General features: G+C 45.8%; 1 protein-coding gene across 2 annotated transcripts in view; it reads left to right on the top strand.

Annotated features, from left to right (window-relative positions):
- MYH10 (myosin heavy chain 10) overlaps positions 1 to 26,572 on the top strand; it is an 87,229-nt gene that overhangs the window by 3,774 nt on the left and 56,883 nt on the right. For both annotated transcript variants that reach the window (XM_014259684.2, XM_014259683.2), the window contains exon 3: positions 10,845 to 11,001. In XM_014259684.2, the coding sequence (XP_014115159.1) occupies positions 10,845 to 11,001 (157 nt within the window). The remainder of the gene's footprint in view (positions 1 to 10,844; positions 11,002 to 26,572) is intronic.

Below are 26,572 nucleotides of genomic sequence, written 5' to 3'. Positions count from 1 at the left end.
TTTGTATTTGTATATCTTTGTCAGCTGCCTCTTCCAAGGCCTTACACCATGGTACTCACAGCAGAGCTGTGTGAAAAATGCTTCTGGAATGATTCCTGCATTAAGAAACTAATTGGATAATTAATGGGGAGTAGATTGAAAACTAAAAGTAAACAGGTTGATAGGTCAAAAGTTTTTAGTCTGTGTATCAATCCTAATTATGGCTGTTAGGAAATTCATTACAACTATTACAGTCCTTTTCATTATGAAGTTTAAAAACCTGCGGGCCTTAAATGTCACAGCAGGCTCTAGTGCAGGGACTGCAGGCAGCAAACACAGCCACGGGTGTTCCTGGGGATGGTGTCAGAGCCTGTCCCTCGTGTGCACACAGGACTGTGTCACCCTGACAAACCTCCCTGGTGAGAGACTGGCTGCTCATGGATGTGGAGTGTGTGACATCCCACAGGTGACTGAGCTTTGTTCTCTTCCCAAAAGGATTCATTGTTCCTTGGCTTTGTGATGCTGCTGCCATGCAGGGGGATCAGTGCATGTGGATTTTGTGGCAGACCTCCCTGTCCCCAGCTGGCAGAACTTGGTTGGGGTTGAGAAACTCTGGGATTTGTTGGGATTTGCTTTACTGGAAGCTAGAGTTCCAAGGACATTGCCAGAGGATGCTGCCCTTCCCAAGGACAGTGGTTCAGTGCAGCTGTAAGAATTGGCTTCTGGGCTCAAATTCAGCCTGGCTTACTTGGTGAAGGTGTGGAGAAGAGATGTGTTGAGGGCTGAATGCTGCAAAGATTCACAGGCCAGAGAGACCCTACAAGATCTTGAGCTGGTGGGGTTTTAGTGTTGGGGTCTCTGTTGGGCGTCCCTAAACTTCATGAATGTGACGCTGCTGCTGGCACAGCCCAGAGCCATTGCCCACAATTCCTGTTTGCCTGGTGTCAAGAAAAGAACCAAAGCAAACTGAGCTGAAGTGAGTTCTGGTGGTTTGGTCATTGTGACAGGAGCTGCTTGAAGTTCTGTTTTGATTTCCAAATTGTACTCCCATAATAACCAAATGAGAGTTGTATATTTTGGTGTTGGTCTCAAGCATTTGAGATGCAGGTGGTGGATCTGATTAGGTCTCCTGGAATTTCCCAGCAGGCAGCATGGAATGCTGCCTTTCTAGGAAGTGGAAGATGCAAGAATGTCAACTGAAATAGACCTGTTTCCTTTCAATCCCTAGAAAGGAAACAGATGAGTTGAGGGATTTGGTGTCACCTGTCTGTGATTTCCATGTCCAGATGACGCTGCTGCAGGAACAGGGAGGCTGACTAAAGCCCAGAGTGACCTGGGCAGTGATGCTCACTTCCAAGAGTTTCATGTAGCATCCAAGTAGGGATGGCCAGCAGTTTCTGGAACTTGCAGCATCTCTAATGCCTGCCAAGTGACATGATCTCAGGCTCTGAGCATCACTGCTGAGCTGTGGGAGATGAGCACAAGTGAAGAATGTGGAAGATCAGGGGCCTGTAAAAGACATGGTGTCAGTGCTTGGTCCTGTCTTCCTGGGCTCTGGTCATGAACAGAACACAGAAAGGAGCAGGAGTTGTACGAGAGCTGCTGGGAAGGGTGGTTGGAGTTGAAATTATGGTGACCCCAGTTTTGCTTTGGAGATGAAATAACTTTAATTTTGTGCTCCACTTTTAACAACATCTATTCCACTGATTGCCACAAGGCTTATTTGGAGTGTAAGTGCTGGTTCTGTGAAGGTGCAGCCACCTGCAGCAGGTAGTTTAATTTATTCGTTGCTTCTGCCTTTGCTTGGAATTTTCACTCTCCCTCATGTTTCATAGCTGAACTTCCCCAAATCCTGTGCTTTTCTAGGGATATCAATGTTTTTTACATATCATTTGAGTCACTAATGCTCTAAATTAATCCTTCATATCCTGCTGGAGTGGGTTTTGGTTCCTGTAAATGTTTGTAAATGTTGATTTTCCAGCTTCAAAACAGAACTGTTGTGGCTGCCCTGCTGTGGAGGGGCCAGCTGTAATCCTGGCTTCAGGCTGCATTAGTGACATCCTTCAGCTGCAGATCAGGAGTTGGAGGTGGTTCACTGGGAGGGCACCCAGGAGGAATACCCACAGGCTTAGGAGGTCCTTTGAAGATTTGGAATAAACATGAATTTGCTCAGACTGGTTTTCTGGTGGTTCTTGAATATTCTTACCCTGTGAACTGAGTTCCAGGTGACTTTCTGGGGGTGTTGGTTTAAGAAAGGAGTAGTTCTAGTCAGAGGTTTTGGGTCACTGAGATCTGTACCCTGGGTGAGGAAACATCTCTGTTCTTAGAAGACTTGCATGTAAAATGCCACTGTGGAGTCTTCTGGATATTAGCCCTAGAGTTTGGTTTGTGCTCAAGTTATGTGTGCAAAATACGATTTTGTGGGAGGAAGAGATGGAGAAATGAAATCCACTGGGAAGAGGGGATGGTGAGGGTGCCTTAGCCCTGCATGCTGCTTTTTCAAGATCACAATTCTTTGTCATAAGCTGTGATAGACAAAATTACTGCTCCAGTAATTTTTCCTTCATGAGGTTTGGGGTTTTTCATGAACCACCTTCCAAACTTGTCATGTTAATCCTTTTTTTCACTTTAAGACCAAAATGGCATTCTTCCTTTTCAACTCAATACAAGTTTTAACACAACCTTTGCTACTTTTAGAGCTGCAAAAAGCAAAGTGGTTCCTAATCACTCTAAATAATGTTTCAATGCTTTGTTAAGCAGCGCTCTGGTTGTAAGTTTTGTAGTATTTTGAAGTCATAAAACTTCAAAATTGAGTGGATTGGGTTGGAAGGGATCTTAAAGCTTATCTTGTTCCAAGCCCTGCCATGGAAGAGACAACTTCCACCAGGCCAGGTCAGAGGCTTCATCCAGCCAGACTGTTAAAAAAAGTATGAAAAACACTTCTGTTGATGAAAATGCAGGTAATTGTATGGATCAGGAATGTAAATACCTCATTCCTACTTCCATGGAAAGCAGCTTGTTCTTGACACTACAAACCCTGGCTGGAATTGGAATGAAGAAACTGCTGGCTGTTAATGCTTCTAAATCAGGGCTAGGTGACACTTTACCCAGCAATTCAAAGCTCTTTTGATGGGAAGACTTTTCAATCCTACTTTTAAAGCGTATTTTAAATTTAGAAACATCACCTTATGTACCTGTTGTGGATAGAAGTATTCTGTCAAAACCGGTGGGTGTCTCCTGACTGTACAGGTTTGCCACAAAGTTCTGATTTTGCAGGGAATCCAACACCTGAGCTGCAGATGGCTGTGTTTTCATGGTCTGACTGGTGAGTGCAAGTGAACATCAGAACACTTTTGGGATAAATGGCATTTTTCCCACTCGGTGGGTCTGTAAACATTTGAGTCTGAGTGCCTTTTCTAAGATGCTCTGGCAGGACCACTGGCACTGTGTTGTGCAGTCAGAAGTTCCCACTCCTGTGCCCACTGCAGTAGGATGGGATGAAGGAATTGCTCACTCAAACATAGGGTGTAATCAAGCTGCACTAAAAGCCAAGGTATTCCAAATTCAGTGGTCATTTATTTTAAAAAACGTTGCTGTTGTAGGCCCAGCTTTCCTGGAGGAAGGCCCTTGCCCACAGGTGTGGCTTTCTGATACCCCCATAAATCATTGCAGCTACTCCTGAACTGCTTCCTGACCTCATTCAGTCAGAAGGATTAAAATGAACACAGTTTCTGGAATGCTTGGCTCTGTGCCAGTATCCAGACCTTGTGCCTGGTGGGGATGTTGGGGAGCCCTGGGTTTGGGGGCTCAGGTGGGTAGGGGCAGTGGGGACAGGTACCCACGGTGTGTGTGCTGTGGGGAAAGTCAGGTTCCTGCTGACAAGTTCTGCTGTTCCTTGAGGAAGGACAGGAAGCTGGTGGAGCTTGAGGGAAGGTTTAGATTCAGCTTCAGAGTCCCCCAAACTCCAGTGAGCTGTGCATTATCTTCCCTGCCCACTCCCCCGTGTTTCTTTATGCCAAGACTTTAGAAAAAGCGTTGGAAGCTGTTTATGTGAGGCTTGGAGTTCCTGGAAGCCTGCTGCTGGTTCTGCTCTCCTGGCACAGGGCTGCTGGGTTTTCTTTCCACCAGTGAAGTAGAAAACGAGCTCACTGTTGTGTAAGTAAAATACCACAGCAGGTATTTGTTGATAATTGCAAGTGTTACCTCTGTAATGGGTCTGCAGCCCTGTTATTTCGTTTTTGAATGTACTTTCCATTCTGTTGGAATAGAAGAGGGAAAGAATGAGAGCTATGCCATAGTCCCTGGTTCCAGAGCCTGCAGTGGGTGGCAGCTCCTACAGCCCTGCACTGGAGGAGCTGTCTTTAAGCTGTTCCTTCTGTTAAGCTGCTGCCTCCTGTGAGGCCTGAGTGTAACCTAGAACAATCTCTGGTATTATATAAGCATCTGTGTTCTAATTGCTTTAATTTTCCTGCTGGTCCAGTTGGGAATGTTTCACGTTACTGAGTGTCAAAGATTGTTAATAAAAGAAACCTGCAAGAAGTGGAGTTTGTTATTTAATTCTGTCTTTTTCCTACCACAAACCAGTCACTGGATCTAATACCCAGCAGAAGTGCTGGGGTTCACATTGGTGGAGCTTCTTTGACACAAGAACTTTTTATTATATTGACTCTGATCTTTGGAAGACTCATGTGATCAAGTTGAGGGAATTCTGTGCATGGTTAGAAATGTCTGAGGGACTTCAGGGAAGTGAATCAGGCAAGCAGAGGGATGAAAATGGGCTTGTTCTTGTCAAGCTCTGTGTTTCCAGAAAAAAGGGTGGATTTAGTGTGTAAAATGAGCAGGAGTTTGCATTATTCCCTGGTGTGCAAGCGCTCAGGTGAGTGCACTGTGCTGCAGCCCCGTGCCCGTGTCAGAGCTGGGTAAAGCTGCTGTGCCACGCTCTGCCACCCTGCTCTCCTGGAGCCTGGGCAAGGATATGAACACTCCTCTGGCCCTGGTGCAAGCTCAGCTCATGTTTTAGCTCTGAGCCCAGGCTGTGACCCTGAGTGTGTCTGTCTGAGAGGAGGAGCTGGCAGGGCATGGCCCAGGGGGGGTTCTCTCTAAACACGTCACCTGAAGGCTGGGAATGTGGAAATTCAGCACATATTTACTAGAGCAATGGGTATTATTAGGTCTTTCAAAATGAAAATAACTTGGAATGCACATTTTACTGAAGGGGTTGAACATCAAAAGGTGTCCATGAAAAGCTTCCTTAAAAAGCTGCTCAGTTCCAGCTGTGGAAAACAAACAAATTCACAGACAAATCATCTCTGTGTGGGCTGAGCCTTTCCATTCACAGCTGGTGTATTTTTTGAGCTCCTCCTTCCCTTTCTCATTCTCCTCCTGAGCTGCCCTGAGTGAATCTGTGAATCCCCAGCCTCTCTGACCTGAGCTTCCCAGGCTGTTCCTCACCCTTGTTCAACACCCTTTGATTCCAATGTTGTCCCCAACACAGCCTCACCTTCATCCCCTCTGAGGCTGAAGAGCTGCCTGCCCTTCTTTAAGACTGGAATTGGGTGATTTCAGGGAGAAAAGGTGCTCTGTGAGAAAACCATGGTCAGGGAACTCAGGAGGGCTTTCAGTATGAAAGGTGAGCCTGTAACCTCAGGAAAAGAGGCAAAGAAAATGCTCTGTTGAGGCAATTTATCAGTTGGAGAGTGTGCTCCAGTCCATTTGCTATGGGACACTGGTTAAAACATGTATTGCTGGGAAGGGCTGGTGTCTGTTTCAGGTAATAATGAGAGCTGTCTAGATGCTTCCTTCAGCTTGATTATTTAGGTAGTAATAGAGCGGATCTGTCACTTTTTGTATTTGAAGAATTGGAGATAAACTTTGAGCCTGTGTTTTGGGGGGATGCAAATTGTTACAAATGCCCAAGCTGTAGCTGCAGCTTGCTGATGTGCTCTCAAGTGGTTCTTTAAAGAGGCCTTTCCCTGGCATGGCAGAAGAGAACAACCCAACAGCCACAACAGCTTGTTCCTGGCTACAAGCAAATCCAAAGTTTAGCACCAGGCTTTTTATCCTAAACTCCTCGGTGTGGGTTTGCACAGGGAAGGGGTGATGTGGTTTTAAGGGAAGACAGGCCATGACAGCCACAGTCGAGATGAGGAGCCTGAACTCCTGAGTGTGTTCACCTGGGAATAACTCACCCTGTTGTTCACTCACACCCACCTCCCTCCCAGGGTGGAGGGATGGAATGGGGTTTGAAACAGGCCAGTGCCAGGATCCTGAACGCTGCAGGTTGGGACAGCTTACCAGAACCCAAATTAATACATGATAAACTACTGCATACAGGCTGGAAGCATCTGGAAACCTTCAAACTGCACGCTTAGTGTCCTGAAGGGGAGCTTGTATAACCAAGCTCTCCTTTACTGTTTGTGTCTGGAGCTCTGCCTGGAGAGTGCATTCCAGGGTGTCCTGTGGCTGTGGGTTGCTGCTGTCTGTTCCTGGGAAAAGCAGGAATGTGTTCAAACAGCTGATCCATCAGCTCAAGGTGAATCAGCATCTTTGCTTGCCTTTCAATTCTTAATGTGCACATCCACCTCTGTCAGCTGAAAAATTAATGAAGGCTGGTTCTCCATCCAGACTGGGCTGTTACTGGAGCTCACCAATGCTCATCCCAGCTCTTATTCCCATCTGACAATTCCATGAGTCCATGTGCTGCAGGATAGAGTTCATTAAATGGGGTGTCCATTTGTTAAGCAGATGTGTATGTATTGCTGATAATTCCTGCTGTGGCTGCTCACCAAGGGCTTTTTTGAGGGATTTTAAACAATCTCTACTTTTCATGTGTTTGGTTTCCATGTCCAAAGCCTTTTCCTGCCTTCTTAGGCACAGTGATGCACTGTGGGACTTGCAGTTATAAAACAGCTGTGAAAGATTTTGGTACCATTTGCCTCCCTCCCAATTAAATTTGGCTCATTAAAAGCATCCTTTCTGTGTTTCTCTGCCTGCCAAGCCATGAAGACAGCCCACCAATATGTTCATACATTGCTTTCTGTAATAAATGACACTCAGGAAATTGGGAAGATTCAGTTCCATCTTCCTATGAATAAATTAAGGCTGTGCAGGGTGGTGCTGGTTTGGAAAAGGTCTAATTTTGATATTGTGCAGGGAAACAGCAGGAGAATGAACTGGGTAACATTTGGGAACCCAAGGTATTGGGGTTCCAGGTGCTGCATGCAAACAACTGCCGTGGCACAGAGGGAATGGTCTGGGATAAAAGCCTCTCCTTTAGGTTTACTTTCAAATAAATGAACCCCAACACTGGCAAAATGTAGAATTTTGTGCTTTATAACTTCTAATTTGGTTCTATTCAACATGGAGCTTCTTCAGTTAACCCTTTTCAGTTGCCCAGGATATTTGTTGGCCTTCTTGGGATTGGTTATGCTGGGCTTTGCTTTTTCTGGTCCTTGCAGGTTCACAGGTTCTTCCAACTACTGCTTCCGGAGATAGCCTGGAAAGGCTTCCAGGTTAGGTATTACCAAGAGAGGTTTGAAGGATTGTTGAGTTTGTTTTTCTAGGTTATTAATTCTTTATGTAGCAAAAATAGTAACATTTACTCCATGTCTGTGCTGGGGAAATAAACTGAAGATGCCAAAGCAGCTGGGGGGAGGAGAGAAGGATAATCTGCAGAGAACTGTTTTATCCTAGCACTTCTGATTAGTTTTGTTTTTAGTTATTTACTAGATCGATTTATTTATGTCTGGGGAAGGGCAGTGATTCTGGGGAAAAAACAACAGTTTTCCTTTGGGAACATAAAATGCCAAAACAAAGTCAAAGTTCTGGATGAACTTGCAGAGAGATCGAGGTGTTGCTTTGAAAGGGGGTCCCCAGTGTAGGTGGGTTTTGCAGTAATTCCCTTAACCAGCCTCTGGTCTGGGAGTTCTGTCCTTGCTCAGGTGAGGAGCAGTAGCCCAGGGAGGGAAATTGGGAATCTGTGAAGCTGCTGGGTGAGGGGCAGGGCTCAGAGCTGTGCTGGGTGAGGGGCAGGGCTCAGAGCTGTGCTGGGTGAGGAGCAGGGCTCAGAGCAGGGCTCAGAGCTGTGCTGGGTGAGGAGCAGGGCTCAGAGCAGGGCTCAGAGCTGTGCTGGGTGAGGAGCAGGGCTCAGAGCAGGGCTCAGAGCTGTGCTGGGTGAGGGGCAGGGCTCAGAGCTGTGCTGGGTGAGGAGCAGGGCTCAGAGCTCTGCTGGGTGAGGAGCAGGGCTCAGAGCTGTGCTGGGTGAGGGGCAGGGCTCAGAGCAGGGCTCAGAGCTGTGCTGGGTGAGGAGCAGGGCTCAGAGCTGTGCTGGGTGAGGGGCAGGGCTCAGAGCTGTGCTGGGTGAGGAGCAGGGCTCAGAGCTGTGCTGGGTGAGGAGCAGGGCTCAGAGCAGGGCTCAGAGCTGTGCTGGGTGAGGGGCAGGGCTCAGAGCTGTGCTGGGTGAGGGGCAGGGCTCAGAGCAGGGCTCAGAGCTGTGCTGGGTGAGGGGCAGGGCTCAGAGTGCAGGACCCTGCTGGCCTCAGCACATTGGGCTGCCCTGGCACTGGTCAGAGCTGTGCTGGGACAGGTCTGGGCTGGACTGTGCCCCTGGGAACTCCTCTCCAGGCCCAGCTCTCCCCTGCAGTGAGCAGTATCCAGCTCTCTGCTGAGCACTGAGGAGCGCAGGGGAGGTGCTGCTCCGTGGCTCTGAGCTGTGATTCTGTGGTGTGCTTGGCAAATGTGTTCTTTCTTCTGGTTGCCCTCATTTGAAGCCTCGACTGGAAGGCAGGCTTGTGGCAGTGCTCAGAGCCTCTGTGTCACTGCTGGTGGTGACAGAGGGACGTGGGTGCCCTCAGCTGAGCACAGGGAAGGTGGCTGGGAGCAGGTGCCCACTGTCCACAGTTAATTGGCTCCTTGGATGGTTTTACCAAGCTGCTAAAATAACTCTCCTGCCTTGCCTCCCTTCCAGTCTCACCAGTGACCATGAATGAGTTTGGGCAGGGAGCTGCTTCTGTTCCCAAGCAATTGTGTTTGGCATTTGTCTGCAGGAGTAACCAGGTCAGTCAGTGAGGGCAAGAGCATTGATGCTGGCAAGATGGACAGTGGTAGGAGAGGAGGCTGGGGAGGAGCTGCCCACTTGCCAGCAGCCCCATGTTATGTTGAGTTAATGACTGATAAGTTGTTCTTTATGCTTGGGTCAGTTGCCCTGATAAGATCTGTTTCCTTTCTCTTGAGAAATAAATACCTCGTTTGGGTGGTAAGGCCCTGCAGTTATCATCCAGCAGATCTGACCAAAGCAGAGGGAGCATTTTCCTACAAGGACATAAGATGTCCCTATGTCAGGATATCTGGCTTATAACCAAGTTCTTTTTCTTTGCTGATGGTGCTCCTGGACTCAGTTCAGAGGACACTTTCTGCCTGTCTTTCCAGAAGCTGGTGGAGGTGTAGAAAGGACAAGGGGACACCTTTCCCTCCAAATAAAATCTTTCCTACTTACAAAAGATAAAAAAGGCTGATTTGGACTATCAGCTACTGTGTTCATACCAATGCAGCAGAAATACTTTTTAAAATGGACAAATATTATATCCTGAGTGACCTGTTGAGTACTCTGGGTTATCAACAGCTGTTAATGCTTTCTGCTTATTCTCACCATTCTTTTTCTCCTCTCAACCTGCAAAGGTAAGAAACATGTCTCTCCTGAGATTCAGAAAGATCCTTCCTATTTCTGCCAAATCTGGTCTCTCTTGCTCACTTCCTGAGCTGGTAAAGATGGGAATTTCAGTAAAGACAAAAGGAACGCACTGGACAAGCATGTGAGCAGATAACAGTGAATGGAGAGATTCTGCTTTCTTAAAAGCAGAAAATGTCAGTTGTGGTTGGTGCTGAAAGGGCTGGAGCCAAGCAGATTCCTTGGCTAGGGAACACCCTGGGAGAGCTGTGGTGTGTGCAGGGAGCAGTGGCTGGCTGAGCTCAGTCTCTGATCCTGAGCCAGGCCAGGCTCATCTGTCCCTCCCTCAAAAGCGAGTGGCCGTGGCTGCCTGTGCTCCTTCTTCTGCCAGGGATGTTCCTGCCAGAACTTCCTTAGGAATAACTGCTGGGGAGCAGGGATGGAACTCACTGGAGGAGTCTGGGGTACTTGGATCCCAGGGGAATGCAGCCCTGTGGGCATTGCTTCAGTGTGGGCTCAGCCCTTGAGGCGTTTTGGCTGAGCAGAAGTGTCTCAGTGAAATCAGCAATGTACAGTTTGTGCCGGTTCCTTGATACTCTGGTCGTCCACTTCTGTGGCGTGTCAGGTCTGAAAGGAGAGTGTGGAATATCTGCAGGGCTGGGTGCCAGGCTGTCCCTCAGGAATGACCCCCTCAGTGGGATTGCAAAGGGCTGGTGAGCAGGAAGGATGGACAATATGAGACAATAGCAGGAAAGCAGAAATAGTGGGGGTTTGGAATAGGCTCTTCCCTCATCTAGACTATTTACTAGAGCAATGGATATTATCAGTTCCTTCAAAATGAAAATAACTTGGAATGCACATTTTACTGAAGAGTTGAACATCAAAAGGTGTCCATAAAGCTGGAACTTGGCAAACGGAAGAGAGATTTAAATGTCTGTGGGAAAGAGATCAGATACTCCTCTTCAAATTTACCTACACTTATTATCTTTAAATTACTTTTTATGCAGGTAATTAAAGAGCCCTTTAAGAGAACTAGAAACCAATAATTTGAATATAGCATGTACTTTGAGCTGCTCTACAAAAAGCACTTCAATTTTGTTTTAAGATAAATATTAGGGAACCTGTGAAAAAGCTTTCTGTTCTTTACAACTTTATTTCAATACTGTTTACTAACAGAAATATTTGTTATTTTTTTTTCCAGACCTATTCAGGGCTGTTCTGTGTAGTCATAAATCCTTACAAGAATCTCCCAATTTATTCAGAGAACATTATTGAGATGTACAGAGGGAAGAAGCGCCACGAGATGCCACCGCACATTTACGCGATATCCGAGTCTGCCTACAGGTGCATGCTGCAAGGTAAGGAGCAGTCACTGGGATTTCACAGCTACCTGGCAACTCCTTAATGTACCTACAGCTTGGGATTTCCTTATCCAGCTACGTGGAATCAGAATTTTAAGGAGGGGGGAAGAGAATCGTGTTTGTGTGACTTGCTGAGGCGCGGCAGCAAAGCCAACACAGCTGTGCTGGGCCATGGGTGCTCTGGAAGTTGTGTCAGAAATACTTTGTTCCTGAAAAACAAAGAAGAGCTAAGTTGCATGTCAAAAGATGTTGTGCACCGGCTCTGGATGAAGGAAAGGTAAAAGAGTGAGATTGAAAAGGCAATGCTATAAAAATGTTGGCGTTTTGGCAGCTGAGAAATAATCTGAGGTGACAATGGAACAATGGTGTGTGTGAGTTCAAAAAGAGGTCAGAGAAATACTTAACCTGGAGGAATTTCTTTATTTTTCTCCTAATTGATGTATGTCTGTAGTAGAATAGAGTGAGTTTATGGAGGGCTCATGGTTTGAATTTTGGCTTTAAGGCTGTGCTGGACTAATAGGAAGACTGAATCTGACATGACACAAATTTGTTGAAATGAGCACATGTTGTTGAACTTGCACAGTTGCATTTCTGACACAGTATTTTGGAAGCACAGCTCATTCTGTCCAGTACTGATTCATATTTAGGGGGCTGTTAAAGACTGGGACAGCAGCATGTTGTCTTCAGACAGGTGTGTGTAACCATGAGCCAGGTCTGCACACCTTGCTGTGGGTTGTGCTGCAGCTGTGGATGGGCAGGAAGGAGGGGAAAAGCTGTTTTCAGCTTCACACAAACTGAGGGAAAGCTATTTCTGCTTAACCAACCATTTAAATGTTAACTTTTTTTTTCTTTTTCTGACATTTGGTATCTTTAAATACATCACACAAGCCTTTGCTTCTTGAATTGTGACTTTGTCTTTGGGGGTGCTTAATAATCAACTACAGGTTGCTGAGTGTCCTTTCACCTCAGGAGAGCTGTGCCAGCAGAGTGGGGTGATGCAGGGACAGGCAGGGGAAGAGCAGAAAATTGAGGCCACCAAAAGTTGTTTTGCTTCCCAGTGGATATTTGGGGCTCCATTTTCATGTGTTTTTGGGAAAGAAATTCTGACTTCTTGACCAGAAAAACAGCCTCTAAGAGCTCAGATCAGAGGACCTAATAGTGTGGAATAATAGCAGAGCAAACCTTAAGATTTATTTTAAGGCGTTTATTGTAGCAGTCTCAAGTGGCTTGTGATTAAGTGCTTCCCAATCTGAAAGCACCTCTTGAAATGGTCCCAAGAATACACTGCAATGTTCTTGAGACAAATGTCCTCTAATAAAGTAAGTCAATGTCAGCAGTTACCACACTCCGGCTGCTCCATATATTTGCTCACATACCCTTCTGGTACTGATTTGTATCTCTGGAGATCTTGCTACATGGACAAATGTTACTATTTCTGGAAGATGGAATTAAAAAAATGCACCTGGTGGTGTATGTTTGGTTACAGTCCTCTTTCCTTCTGATGCATGGAGGTTTATATTTTGTATCAAATATCTCTGTGCTTGCTCTCTTTTTGGTTTTAATAGTCTGACTTTTTGTTTGAACAAATGAAGGCATAGCTTGGAATAAGAATAGATGAAACCCATGCAATGAGATCCATTATTTAGGGAATAACTTGTTTAAGGGTAACTAAATCTGTGTTCCCAGTGCCCTTCACCTGTACAGAGCCACTCCCTGTTTATTTTAGGAGGCGTTTTTAGGAGTTAGTGAATTTCCCATTGATGATTTGTTTGCACAGCTTCGTTGCAGGGATAAATAAAAACTCCAGCACAAGCATTAGTGCTGGTGAGGGTGAGCAGGGAGTGTGTGTCAGGTGGAGTGGGGAGCTCTGGCACTGACCCTGCAGCTTCTGTGCTTCCAGAGCCTCGGGGTGGGCCCTGATGCAGAGACACACTTCAGGGAACTGAGTCTGTCTCCATAAAAATAAAACTTACAATTACAACAACCAAGGTTTTGTAGGCATTAGAGCACCAAATAATATTTTTCTTAACAGTAGCAGATTATTACATTATTCCGTTTGTTTTCTGGTTATCAGTGGCAACACAAGGTCAGCTACTGAGTGTGCCCAGGATTTGGTGAGGATAGGTTTTCCCTATCAAGTATTTAACACAATGTGCAAAATGTCTTTAATCTTCTGACTCTGCCTCGTGTTTTAGCTGCCATTCAGTCTTTTATGAAACAGAAAATGCATCTCAGAAAGTTCTGCCTGGTAGAAATATGTCTCTAACCAAGAACTAGCTGGGTTAATCAAAACACTTCAGATTAATCATCAGAGGTCTCTGCAAGCATTTGTTTGCAGCAGAATCCTTGGCCAGGATGCTTTTGCTGATAAGTTACTGACACATACTTATAAAAGTGTTGTTCTGCACTTCCTGTCTGTGGCTGTGCACGTAGCTGCTGTGGGAGATAGAGCTGGGATGGCAAAGAGAGGGCTGGGGAGAGGAGTTTTTCCAGTATTATTGCAAGTCATGCTTCTGCTGTTACAGCATATCCATAGGTTTCTTTTGATATGAATGACTGCTGCGTTTCCAGTATTTGACGTCTGGAGTTTAATTATTAGGATTCAAACCTGAAATTGAAACCGTAGGAATGCAATTCCTTTGGAGACTATGACCTTCCCCTAATAGAAATATCCTGGCCACTAATTTAGATTAATGAAAGTGGTTGGCTGGATTTTCCTGGCCTGTTCAGTGGTATTTTGTGCAGTATAATCATGTTTATTTTCCTTGCAGCTAATTACAAACTACTCATTTCCAGGTGTTTGTGAGCTGTTTACTGTGATTAACAGGATACCTGGACCTGAGCTGTGACTCTGAGCAACCTGATTTCTTAAACCACAATTTTTCTGTGCTGAGAATTGGGCACAGTGAGTAAAGTGTTACTCAGTTTCTTAGTGCTTTCATGCCTCTAATTCAGAGCATGGACAGTCACAGCTCAGCTTCCAGTTTCTGTTTTGCTGCGGTTTTGTATGTTTAATATTTGTGCTTAAATAAGAAAATAGAGATTTTATTTAAATTTTCTAGTGCATGTGCATCTCCATAGTTATTCTTTGTCTTAAACATTGCTGGAACATTCTGAATTTTCCTAAACTGGGGATACAAACAGATCCCTGCAGTTCTCCATGTGTGCTGTGGTGGGAAAAGTCTGTGTGGAAGCATTGCTGACTGCCAGCCATCAAACCCTGCTCTGTTCTTGGTCCCCTGAAGAATTTCCTGTTTGGGGGGACCTCCTGCCCCTCTGGCTGCCCAGCTCAGCCCTCCCTGTGCCCTCTGGGGAGGGAAGAATGGGCTGGAAATGTGGGTCAGTGCTCGCCAAACACAGAGGGCAGAGGGTGGGGGAAGAGCTCTGACACACAGAATAGGTCTGAGAGCCCAATTTGGAGGGGAATGGATTCCCCAGGGAGACAGAAAGAGCTCTGGAAGCTGCCACAAGAGAGGGAGGTGCAGAATTGTTCTTCGTGGCTGTGTTGCAGATGAACGGGTCAGTGGTGGGGATTTGGGGCCAGTTCTGCAAGGAAAAGCAAAATTCAGGCAGTGCTGGATCTCCTGAGTGCTGCCTTTGCTGCAGCAGTTGCAATAAAGATTGAGTTGAAGGTCCTCTTTGAGACAAGCAAGACTTGGGCTGCATTCTAGTTATGCCAGTCAGGATTTCTCTTCAGGAAAAGACTCATTACCCAGTGCCTGACCGCAGAAGATAATAACCTGCAATTCAGCTTTCCAGACTGGATTTCCCCTCTCTTTCCCCCAGTAATTATTTTTCAAAGTGCTGTGGTAGCAGGGTGTTACTTCACAGGTGGTTTAGTGGATTTCTCCTGCACTTTACCTTCATTTCCCTGAGGAGAAGGTGAAGCAGGGAGTACCCAAATCCCAGGGGTGATGGCTTGAAATGAAGCCAAGCAATGGGGTTGGGCTGGTGGCAGCCCCACAGAGCATTGCTTGACATGATCATAAGGAATTGTCCTAATCCCTGTGACAATGTTGACCTTAATTCTGTTTGGTTATACAATTTGCAAGCCTTGCTAGTGTTCTTCAGTCCTGCTAAAAGTTATGGGCCATAAAATTTTGCCATAGACTAGGATTTTCTTTAAGAAAATGAATTTTCTAGGGCTGTGACAACACTTTACCAGCAAGGGAGATGTGATGGTGCAAAAGCAGCACTCATAAATTTTTCTCTAGTGCTTTTTCCACAGCTGACTTTCTCTTTTCCCTCTTCCCTTCCAGTTTTCCCAGTGGATTTCTAGAGGAAGTATGGCTTTGTTTTATTGTTCCTCTTTATTCAGTGACGTACAAGTGCCTTGGAAGAAATATTAAGGAAAACTTGTTGACTTTTTGTTGCTAAAGCCCAGCTTGCCTATTAATATTACACTTGTATAATTATGCTTAGTCTCTCCTTTTTATCCTGTTTCCCTGAGGACATCTTGATGAGCACCAAATTAGCCCTGATATTTTAGGCCTGCCTTTAATCCTGTTGCAGAGAAGGTTTATCGGAAACAGCGTAAGACGGGAAGGGAACACTTGGTGTTGGAGAAGCCAGAACTGCTCACAGGTGCAATACTTCTCTCTTAAAAACATCTTATTGATCTATATTTGTAGTTAATCTGGATTTAAATCCTCCCTCAGGGAGATCCACCTCCAGATACGGAAGAAAAGAATTGTAACTAAAATAAGACTTTTTTTCTTTTAAAAGTCTATTAAATCTTGAAATGGAAGAGGGAAAAATTGCTCTGAGACTGAAAAACTTGGGAGTGATGGTTGGTATTCTCTGTTGTGAGGGGCAGATGGGACCTGATACATGTGCCATTAATGTTCTTGGTATTTTCATTATATCTGGACTTCCCAGAAGGGCCCCCAAGGCCTTTTAAAGAGTTACAGAGTGCAGGATGATGATCCCAGCAGAACTGTCTGCTTGGTAAATGTCATGTGAAAGATTTATAGGTCCCTTTATTGTTATATTGAGAATTCTGGGGTTTCACTTGGTTCACTCAGGCAGGTGTGGAATATAAATACTCAGGTGACAATACTATTAACATCCAGATTGCTTGTACACCTCCAGGAGTGGCACAGGCAGTGTCTTCACGGCTGAGTGCAGGGAAAGAGATTCTTGAAGCAAGAAAACTTCAAATCCATCATGCTGAAACATTCTCCTGCCTCATTATTTTTGAATTTGAAGTAAAATGATAAATACTTCTGTCAGCAGAACTTGTTTTGCAATATTTCATCTGCTTCCCCTCACTTTTGTGTTCCGTCTCTTGATATTAAACCTGTGTGATTCAGGGACTGGGAGTTGCCATGGCTGAAGTTATTGCACCTTGCTTGGCCAGCTGTGAATGGCATCAGTAGCAAGTACTTATTGAACAACCTCAGTTGAGCTTACACAATCTAGTTCTAGTTACTGCATTTTAAACTTTTTTGTTATTGTTGGAAGAGTTTTAGTTCTTTACTGACCTTCTCTGTGTCAAAATGTGACTGGATCCCTGTTTATTGTTCAGCCTCAAGGTTGGACACTTAATTAAGAATGATGATATTTACAGTGAACAGCTCTCTCTTAAGGCTTATTTGCTTAGAAGTTGACACTTTTTTAAATGTAATTTCAGTAACTTGTATTTACAAATGAGACAGGAGTGACAATTGTTACATAAGGAGTTTTTAGTTTCTTCAATGCCTTGGTTTTCTTCCCCCTTCTGAAGTGAAATGCTGCAGTAGATGAACCACTTCCATGGGCTTTTTTGGTTGATATTCTGAGCAACCAGAGATGACTTTAATTTTAAAACTTGCTATGCAAGCTGGCCTTATAATTGAATTGTGACTGTGCCTACAGACAGGAATTCAAGACTAAGTGCATCCAACTTGGGAAATCATTCATGAGATGAATCATTTTGTGCTATTACTCAGTCAGCACCTGCCTCCTGCACTGAAGCTTTAGTTTAAATTAAACTCCTTTTATTTCCAGGTAGTTGTGAAATGGATAATTTGCTTCTGCTTGGCTCAAGCCTGGAGATGACAGGCACAAGCAGTAATGCCTTGATGTAACAAAACCTTCAATGTGTTCTAATCTCGAGAGCAGCGTGAGAGCCGGGCCGGGCGCTGTGTGCACAAAGCTGGGTTTGTCAGTCGTGCCTGCATTCCTCTGGGCTGCTGAACTAAGAGTGCAGCTATGCCATAACTGCCAGCACTTGCAGCAGCTCCTTTTTCCTCCCCCTTCCTCTTGACTTAACATTTCTTTGTTATCCTTTGGCAAGGAAGCAACAAGCAGCAGAGCAGGGTTTATCCCTGTGAGTGGGGAGAGGTGAGGGCTGCTGCTGTCCTGCTCCTTGGCTTTCACCCCAGGCTTCTGCTTCACATCAGCAGCACAATTGCCAATTTATATCCTGGTGTATCTCCAGCCTCCTTTCGCTTGTCCAGGCTTGATGCTCTCAGGTACTTGGCTGCTCAGGAATTCCCGGCAGACTTTGTCAGCCTTCCTCAGAGTTGCAAGGTGTTGTGCATCTGTTTCAGAGAACAAGGTGAATAAAAGCTTACGGCTTTCTGGGGCCTTCAAATTCATCCTCTTCTGGGGCTTTGTCAAAGTGGTGGTAAAGCCATCAGATTGTATGGAGAAAGAAAATGCAAAAGAGAAAGCAGGAGAAAATGGATGTCTACCTCTTTATGTATATCTGCTATGAAGCTGCTCAGGGAAGTTCTAGTGCAAAATAGCAGGAAATCATTCTCTGAAGGGTTAGTAAATAGAAAATGCTGAAAATAGAAAATGTTCAAGAACCAAATCCTTAGTCTCAAAGATGGAATAGCTGATGGACTGTGCTGCACAAAAACATTTGGCACAAAAACACTTGGCAGCAGAGCAGCCAGATGTGAGCTACTGGTGCCATCTCTGAGGGTCCTGCTCGGATCTGGAAATCTGGAGACCACTGTATTCATGATCAGCTTTCCAAAAGGAATTAAATCTAGTCCTAACCAAAGGGGGATTGTAAGCTGTGTGAGGAAAGACCTTCATGTGGGCAAAGGACTCGTTAAAGATTGGTCAATCTTGCCCATTGTTTGGTGCTTTTTATGGTTTGGGAGTTGCTGCTGCAAACCCTGGAACTTGCATTCTTCCGTTTGTGCTTTTTGTGCATAAACATCTTGGGAAAGATGAATTCCCTTGGTGTAATGTTGGAGCTGCTGCTGCTTTAGCAGGAGCTGCAGGGATGAAGGGTCTGTGGACATTTAAGTGCAGCTGTCAGCTGTGGTTGTAAATCAGGTAGAGAATGTGAGGAGTAAGTGGAAAAGGGATCAATCTAGGAAATATTTTTGCCATAGACTTGGCACATTTTCTTTCTATTTTCATAATACATATAATCAATCTATAATAATATAATACTTTTATAATGTATAGACTTGGAGTACATCCCAGTCACAAACACAGGTGAGACACCACCTGCAGAGCTGCCTCCAGCTCTGGAGCCCAGCACAGGAAGGACGTGGAGCTGCTGGAGCCAGGCCAGAGGAGGCACCAGGATGATGCTCTGGAACTGGAGTTATTCAGCCTGGAGAAGAAAAGGCTCTGGAGAGACCTCAGAGCCTCTTCCAGTGCCTAAAAGGGCTCCAGGAGAGCTGGAGAGGGACAAGGGATGGAGTGACAGGACATGAGGGAATGGATTTAAACTGAAAAAGCAGAAGTTTAAAATAGAGATGAAGAAGAAGTTGATCCCTGGCAGGGTGGGCAGGCCCTGGCACAGGGTGCCCAGAGAAGCTGGAGCTGCCCCTGGATCCCTGGCAGTGCCCAAGGCCAGGCTGGACACTGGGGCTGGAGCAGCCTGGGACAGGGGAAGGTGTCCCTGCCATGGCTGGGGTGGGAGTGGATGATCCATTCTGTGATTTTAATCTGCACTTTGTACAGCCCAGGGCTGCCCTGCTTTGGGCAAAGAGGAAATGGAACAGGAGACATTGAAAGAACAACCAGAGGGAACAAAACTGTTCAGTAAGGAAATGGCAATTCAGGTCAGATGTAATAGAAGTTCAAATCTGAAGTGGTACAGGCAGAGGGAATAGGGAGCTTCCTCCACCCATCTCTTCCTATGCAGGAACAGTCATTACTTGATATTTGCAGTTAACATGTTCAAAGTAGCAAAAAGAAGTAATTTTATTTGAACAGCAGAGCTAAACTGTGCTCGTCTGTGCCTCAGGATGTAGTGGGGGCTTGAAGGCTGCGTGAGGAACGCATGAACAGGAATACATGGATCAGGAAACTGCAGGATTTGATGAAAGTACATGGCTGGCTTTGCTTTGTGGGGTGGTGTGGGAGGTGATCTGTGCTCTGTGCATGGCTGAACACAGCACCAAACCATGCCCTAATGTGTCACTGTTGTCACACTTGCTGTCTCTTCAAACTCATGGAGTTGGGGCATGATCAAACAGCTTGGGAAAGAGGACACCACTGAGAATTGCCAGCCCATTTTGTTAAGTGGTTTGTGCTTGATTGTTTGTTTGGAAAGGAGAAGAGCAAAAGTGAAATGAGTGAGCTTGCATGGCAGATCTTACAGCTGAAGGGCCTCCTTGAGTCATTGTCTCAGTTGACAGTGTAATCTTTGTCTAAACAAAATTATTCTACGTGGGAAGTAGAACAACTTCAGCAGGATTGATGGAGAATGGAAACCACTGCTGTGCTGAGTGCTCTGCGCGCCAAATAAACCTTGTCCAGCCTGTGGCTTGCCAGCTCCTACTAATCTTGGGTTACTGCTAAGCAGAATGCAAATAAGAACTGAAATCTAAGTGTAGGGATGGCCTGTGTGGATTTTCATTTCTCCTGGGAACGCTCCTTGGGAGCCACAAACCAGGGAGGCAGAGCTCCGCTCCTCTGTGTGCCGGCAGCTCCACGGGCACTGGGAGCAAGTCCTGGCAGCTCTGGCCAAGGCAGCTGGAGAGATTTTCCCTCTGGATTGCTGCTGCCCTTCAGCTGAGCTGGTGAAATCCTCCTGCGTGCCCAGCCTGGCCCCAGGCTTGGCACTGTGGGCGTCAGGAGAGCTCGCACAGCCCAGGGAGTTCCCCCTGATTTTCTCCAAGCTGAAGCTGCCTCGTGTGCTCTGCTCATCTCCTGAATTACAGCAGCCCCTGTTTGAAAAGGCTGGATCAGTCAACCCAGAGCTGTTTGAATTTGTTAGGGGAGCAGCACCTCACCTATGAACTACTGTTCACAAACGTGGCAGCTCTGTTGTAATTCCTAAATTAGATCTACCAACGCTTCTCTTAATGATGGTTAAAAAAGGGAGCGAAAGACTGATAGTGAAAACCAAACAATATTTAAGGTTCTTCCAACTTAATTAGGGCTAAAAAGTAAAAGAAAAGCCCAGTTGTCCGTGGTATGGTGTGGAGAAGCTCCCCCAGTTGCACAGTGGGCAGGACAGAGTCCTGTTTGTTCTGTCCCCTGGTGCTGACTCAGCCCTGGCTGGCAGCGCGGAGCACGTCACAGTTTTCTCCTCAGGAATTTGGGGAATTTCAAGCTAACGTTGCAAATGCCTCACTCGTGATTTCTAAAATAGTCTCAATTCACAGCTTGGCTGAGTCCTTCCAGGCTGGGGCTGTGCTGGGTGGGGGAATAATGAGCGTGGTCACTTGGTGTGCTGCAGACACACAAAAAATCCCTGTATCCAGTGCTGTGGGTCACTGTAACAAGTGGCAGGGTAAGCCATGGCTGGGCTTTGGGTGACCTCTGCTATGTATCACTGCTGATTATTAACTTCATGTACTCAGCCAGCAGCAAACCTGGAGCGTGCCTGTTGTGATTTATCTCCAGTGTTCCAGAGGAAGGGATACAACCACATTTTTTTTTTTTTCTTTTTTAATAAAAGCTGTTGTTATTTTAACTTCACACATAGCAGGAACACCTAGAGTGTTTACATCAGTGCTCCACCCCACAGCGGTGTTTTATTGACCCTTCACTACAGACCTGGAGCTCTCCTGCAGTAAGAGTGAAATTCTGGTTTGTTACAAGGGTTTGTGGCAGCTGGAGCTGACAGCTCTCAGGCAGGCAGAGGAAATGCAGGAGACACTGGCTGTGTCTGTCCTGTGTCAGGCTGTGTGGGAAATACCAGGTGAACACCCAGAGCTGGGATTTAAAGCAGCACTGTTGGATTTGCCTTTGAAGCTGGGCTGGGTTGATGTAATTCTCCATGGAGCGATGTCTGAGCAGTTTCAGTGTTCTGAGAGAAAGGTGTCTGAGCACTGATGAGGCAGAGCTGATAAATATTATTATTCTAAGAATTAAAACCTCTGGATACCCACGAGGAGTAGGCTGCACCTGAATTTGATCTTTGTTTTGGTATAAATTAATGTGACACCTTTTAGGACAGAGAATGAGAATTTCTGCAAGTTCATTGCTTGACAGTTTCAAAGAAATGAGAGTTGGATGTAAAACCTGGCCAATATATGAATGAGCTGATGATGGCAAGGCAAGAAGGAAAAAAATAAATGCAGTTTGAAGGTGCTCCAAGAGAGGTGGCTTCTCCTGAAGTGTCCTTGAGAATTTTTGACTTCCAGAGGTTCCTTTCAGCTTTTGGAAGGATAGTGCAATGATCCTGCTCACCTTTCTTGGAGATTCCTGTGATGTTTCCGTCCTTTAGACACCTGAAACCTCCGGAGGAGGGTAACCTGACCGTGCTGCTGTCCAGCACTGCTGCATGTGCCACAGCAGGTGCTTTGGGCATGTGTAGGTTCAGCTTCTTTGAAACTTTAAACAGTTTTAACCTGGTGAAATTTAGGTGTTAAAACCTGAAATATCAACTTTGTATTATTGGCAAATGTCCTGCTTCCTGCCCAGTTCCCTGGGGTGTTGGATGGCTCACTGGGGGCACAGGGCTGATTTATTCTTGCAAACTGCCCTGGCTTTGGGAAGCTGCACACCTGCACTGAGGAGGGAGTCAGCTGCCCATGGAGGGGAAATGTGGGATAGCCAGAAATCTCGTGGTGCCCAGAAGTGTGTCAGGGCACATTTGGCCTGGTTGGTGCCCAGCAAACAAACTTGTGCCTGTCACTCTTCCTGCTGGCTCTGGGGAGAGGTGTTTGTTGCAAGTCACTTCACAGTGCTAAGTGTTTGATGATAGTTTAGGGAGTAACCAGGCAACATTTTAAAGACAAACACAAATTAAAAAGGCATGCTTCATCTCTGTAACAAGATCTCTTCGCTGCTTATCAGCCCAGCAGGAAAATAGGAAAAAGAAAATAATTGGAAGTTTGAAGAGAGGCAGGTTGTGGGACACCTGTGTGCTTTCCTTGTCATGGAGCATTCGTGGACCAGTCCTGTGAGTGCTCTGGCAAGAGCGAAATCTGTGCTGGTGGGCAGGTCTCTCTCCCCCAGGCACTGACCCATTTTCACAGAACTTGTCAGGAATGCAATTTTTAAATGACCTTGGGTAGATTGATATCTGAGCCTGTTCACCTACAGCACAGGGCACATACACAACAGATCCCTGGAGCCTGCATCCACAACAAACAAGGCGTCCACCAGGGAGCTTTCCTGGGTGTGCTCTGTGGCACCTGAGGATGAAACACCACCTACAAATAAACAAGAGCCCTCTGTTCCCCTACACAGGGCCTCTTTTTAGAAACCCACTGATTTCTCCTGTTTGAGAAATATTGAAGAACTTGTCTCCTCCACCTCCCAAAAAAGCAGGATTTTTTTTAATGTCTGCTCCAGAAATGGATCTGGTATTTTATCAGTGCTCTGGACAGGGAAAAGGAAAGGCGATGCCAAAGTTAATGATCCACAAGAATTTTGTGCTTGGATTTGAGGAAGGACAAATAATAACCTGCAGATAAGAACCATTTTCCTCTGCATGATTTTCTGCTGGCTGGGGGTGTGGTAGCCCATTGCTTTCTCTACAGCCTGAGCTTGGAAAGCAGACTGAACTTCTTTCACCTTGGCACACTTATTTCATGTCCTTACCTTAAATAAGGGGATTGTGAGACCAGTCAGTGTCTGTATGAAAGTTACTGTTTGATAGGAATTGTAATCAGACAGAGGTTAAAGCTGAAAGCAGGTAAGACTCCTGTGGAATTGTTTTCATAGCTCTGTGGATGAGTGCTAATTCATAAAATGCCTTTCTGGCTGGGCAGTTCTCTTAGGGATAGCTCCAAATGTTTTCTCCCGTTCATTCCCAGTCAAATCATGAGAGAGAACTGGACATTTGCAGTACTGAAAATATCAATATAGTAAAGGGTAATTGGAGCACAGCCAGTTGTAGAGGCTGGGTATCTGTGTGCTTGTAAACTCCGTTCTGTGAGAGAGTTCCTGGGCTTGTAATGTTGTTGCCTTGGAATTTCAGTGGGAAACTTGAAGGCAGATTTTTGCTTTTGTGTTTTACTGTCTTATATCAGTTTATAAATGACTGCAGTGTGACCAGAGCAGAACAAAGTCACGCCTTTGAGAAAAGCTGCTTTTAAAATACCCTTATTCTTTTGTAGACTGAGTCTGTAACTTTGAAGTAGAACTTTTCAGAACATCCTGCCTGAACCAATTACCCAACAAATGTTTAATGTACATCCAGAGCCTTCCCCTGGAGTTGACAAGGGGTTTGTTAGTTCTGGTCTGTTTTGGGGAGATACAGCTGGTGAATGAAGAGCTGTAGAGTCAAATGTTTTTGTATTCTGACAGTCAAAACTTCCTGCATTTTGTTATAACGTCAGGGTCTCTTCTGACTGGGTTTTTAAAAACCCTTTTGCAGCTGAGCACCAGGTTTGTTTGAGCAGCTGCTGCAGTTGCTGTCCTCGGAGCTAATTCCTCTGTGTGGGGGAGAGCAGAATAGGTAAAAATGATTTTTAGAGCTGTAATTCTTCCTGTGCTGTGTTCTGGTAGTTCTCCTTGGCCTCCCTTCCAAGAGTTTGTCCTGGTGGCACGGGGGGTTCACGGGGCTGCTGCTGCTGCTCCCACTCCTGGCTCCAGCTGAGGAGCTGCTCCTCACCTGGGGCTCAGAGAGAGGGCTGGGGGTAAAGGCATTCACTGCTGGGGCTGGGAGGAGGTGGAAGCTTCTGCTGGGGATGGTTTGCAGCTCACCTGAGCCAGGCAATGTGCTTTCCACAGTGGCTTTTGGGTAACCAGAGCCTCAGCAGCTGGCACAAGAGGTGGTTCTCGTTTTCCATATGCTCATTCCAGTGTTTGGCTCTGTTACAAACCCCACCAGGGAGCTGATCTGGTGGAAAACTAAATTTTGCCATTCCATCAGCTACTGTGCATGTGCCCAGTCAGCTGCTGGTTGCAAGGGAGGAATGGGATGGGACATGGGGCAGAGGAAACACAGACATCATCAGCTGCTCCAGCTGAATTACAGCAGCAGGGGAGCTCCAGCCTAAAGCTGGAAGCTTTTGGAGTATCAGGTTATATTGCCTTCGTGCTTCCAGATCCTTCCATTCAAAAGGATATCCTAGTCTATAGAAAGTGTTACTTCATCAGCAGAAAATCAATCTTACTTTTTATTCATAGGCTCTGCATAACTTTAACGCTGATTTTCATATTAGGGATATTGTAAAAAACCTTTTGTGTGCAGGTTGAATGTTGTGGTCTTCAGTGTAGCTTGAAGACCTTGGATTATATTTAAATCCAAACTGCATAAGGGGTAGATTCCAATGGGACTTGCCTGTTTTGGTTTGTGATTGAAACCAAAGGGTTGTCTCATGATGTTACTTAAATGAAGAGCTTGGTATTATTTCATTACCTTTTAAATGTCCTCATCCTTGTGCTTCTGTTCACCTGATTGAGCTGCATTGATTTACTGAGCATCTTTGATTAATGAGCTGCTTTAACCCCTGATCAGCCAAGCCCTGCAGTCTGCTCAGAGGAGTTCAAAGCTTCTTCCTCACCCCAGAGAACAAATCTGGCAAGAGGCACACACGGGCTCAGCCCTTGCAGACAGGCTGAGGCAAGGGTAGGTGCAGTCCTGAGGAGGGGAAGGCCCTGCTCAGAAATCAGGGCTGCAGACACACTGTGTTCTTTGGGAGACGACAGGAGCTGCAGAAACCAGCCATAAATAAGCCTTCCACACCAGTCATTTTGTCAGAGGCTTTTTCAGGGTGACTCTGGGGAGATCAGCTCTTGCTTGGGCCAGAGGGCACCTGGCATTTGATGCTGTGTGAGGCTCACCCCAGCCTTCACCTTCAAGTTTGGGTGTTGCCACTTCAGTGCTGGATGCTGGAACTGACCATCACCATAAGGAGGGCATCACCAGGCAAAACTTGAAGCTTACTGCTGTCTTCCTTCCACTTTCCTGGTCTGTGAGGTTCAGAGTCCAGATGGACACAGAGAGTTGGATTTGGAGTGACAGATTTGAGTGCAGATAATTGACTTTATAAGAGCTGTGTCAATTCAGGCTCCTGGACAGAGAAAGTTAAAAAGCTTGGCTGCACTTGCTGGAGCTTCTGGCAATGACAAATAAATACAACTTTCTGGACTTGTAGATTTTCTCTAGGACTAATTGGGTAAGAAAATTCATTTGTAGTGTGCCTTGTGTGTTCTGGCACATGGTAAATGCACAGGTTACAAATGTCATGGTACAAAGCATTGACAAACTCACACTGTCTTTAAATAAATTAAACTTCAAGGCAAATGCTAGCTGTGTTAACTTTTTTGAAGTGCTAAACTGAAGAGGCCTAGCTTAGAGGAGGCTGTGTTTTCTGAGGTAATGACCCAGCTACAGTGCCAAAATTAGAGTGAGGTTATTCCTGGGAAGTAAGAGAGGGAAAAATCACCATGTCACTTTAAAGAAATGCCTCAGTAAATACTAAAGCTAAGAAGTACTAACTTTGAACTCTACTCACGGTACCAGCCTGGCTTTCATTCAGCTGTTTCTTCTGAAAGAACAAATGATCTGTGCTGTCCTGCGTCACCTTGTGCCGGTGCTGGAGCAGTTTCAGTGCTTGGGTCACTGCTGGCTGCCCTGCAAAGGGCTCAGGGGCACAGAGCTGTGCTGCTCTGCTGTGCAGGACACCCAGCTGTGCCTGAGCCCTGCCCTGCCACCAAAAACTTACTTGTCATGGCTCTACCATCACCTGCTGCTCCGTACCAAACCCAGAAGAACAGAAATGTGTTTCCTTAATGCTTCTCTTGTCCTACTCCCACTGCTTTTGCCCCTTTTCACCTTTCATCTCTTGCAGTCCCAGGCTTCCCATTCCTTTTTTTGGTGCACAGGAGTTGCTGCACCTCATGCAGCTGTAGGGAATGATCCAGGAGTATCCCTGTAGCCTTGTCACCAACTCTGGGAATTTTTCTTTCCCACTTTTAGTAAATGAAACTAATATTCTTCAGTTCTCCTGCACTCATTCTGCTGTTTGTTACCCTTAGGAGGGATTTTTGGAGCTCACATCTACTTGCAAGACTCAGGCACGGGCTGCAGGATTCACCTGGTGGCCCTGGTGAAGCACAGTGCCAGGGGACCCCTCCTAGATGTATTCTTTGTATTTTTGATATGGGTTCCAAATACAACTGACTGCATGTTTTTGACATTTTTCAGTCAGAAAGCACCTCCATTTTTTGTTATCCTTGCTGTTAATGCAGTCTAAAACTTGCC

The sequence above is a fragment of the Pseudopodoces humilis genome, chromosome 21 (assembly GCF_049639895.1).
Source record: "Pseudopodoces humilis isolate 2021_Gansu_Grassland_sample_001 chromosome 21, ASM4963989v1, whole genome shotgun sequence".
Lineage (NCBI taxonomy): Eukaryota > Metazoa > Chordata > Aves > Passeriformes > Paridae > Pseudopodoces > Pseudopodoces humilis.
This window is presented reverse-complemented; position numbering and strand designations above follow the sequence as displayed.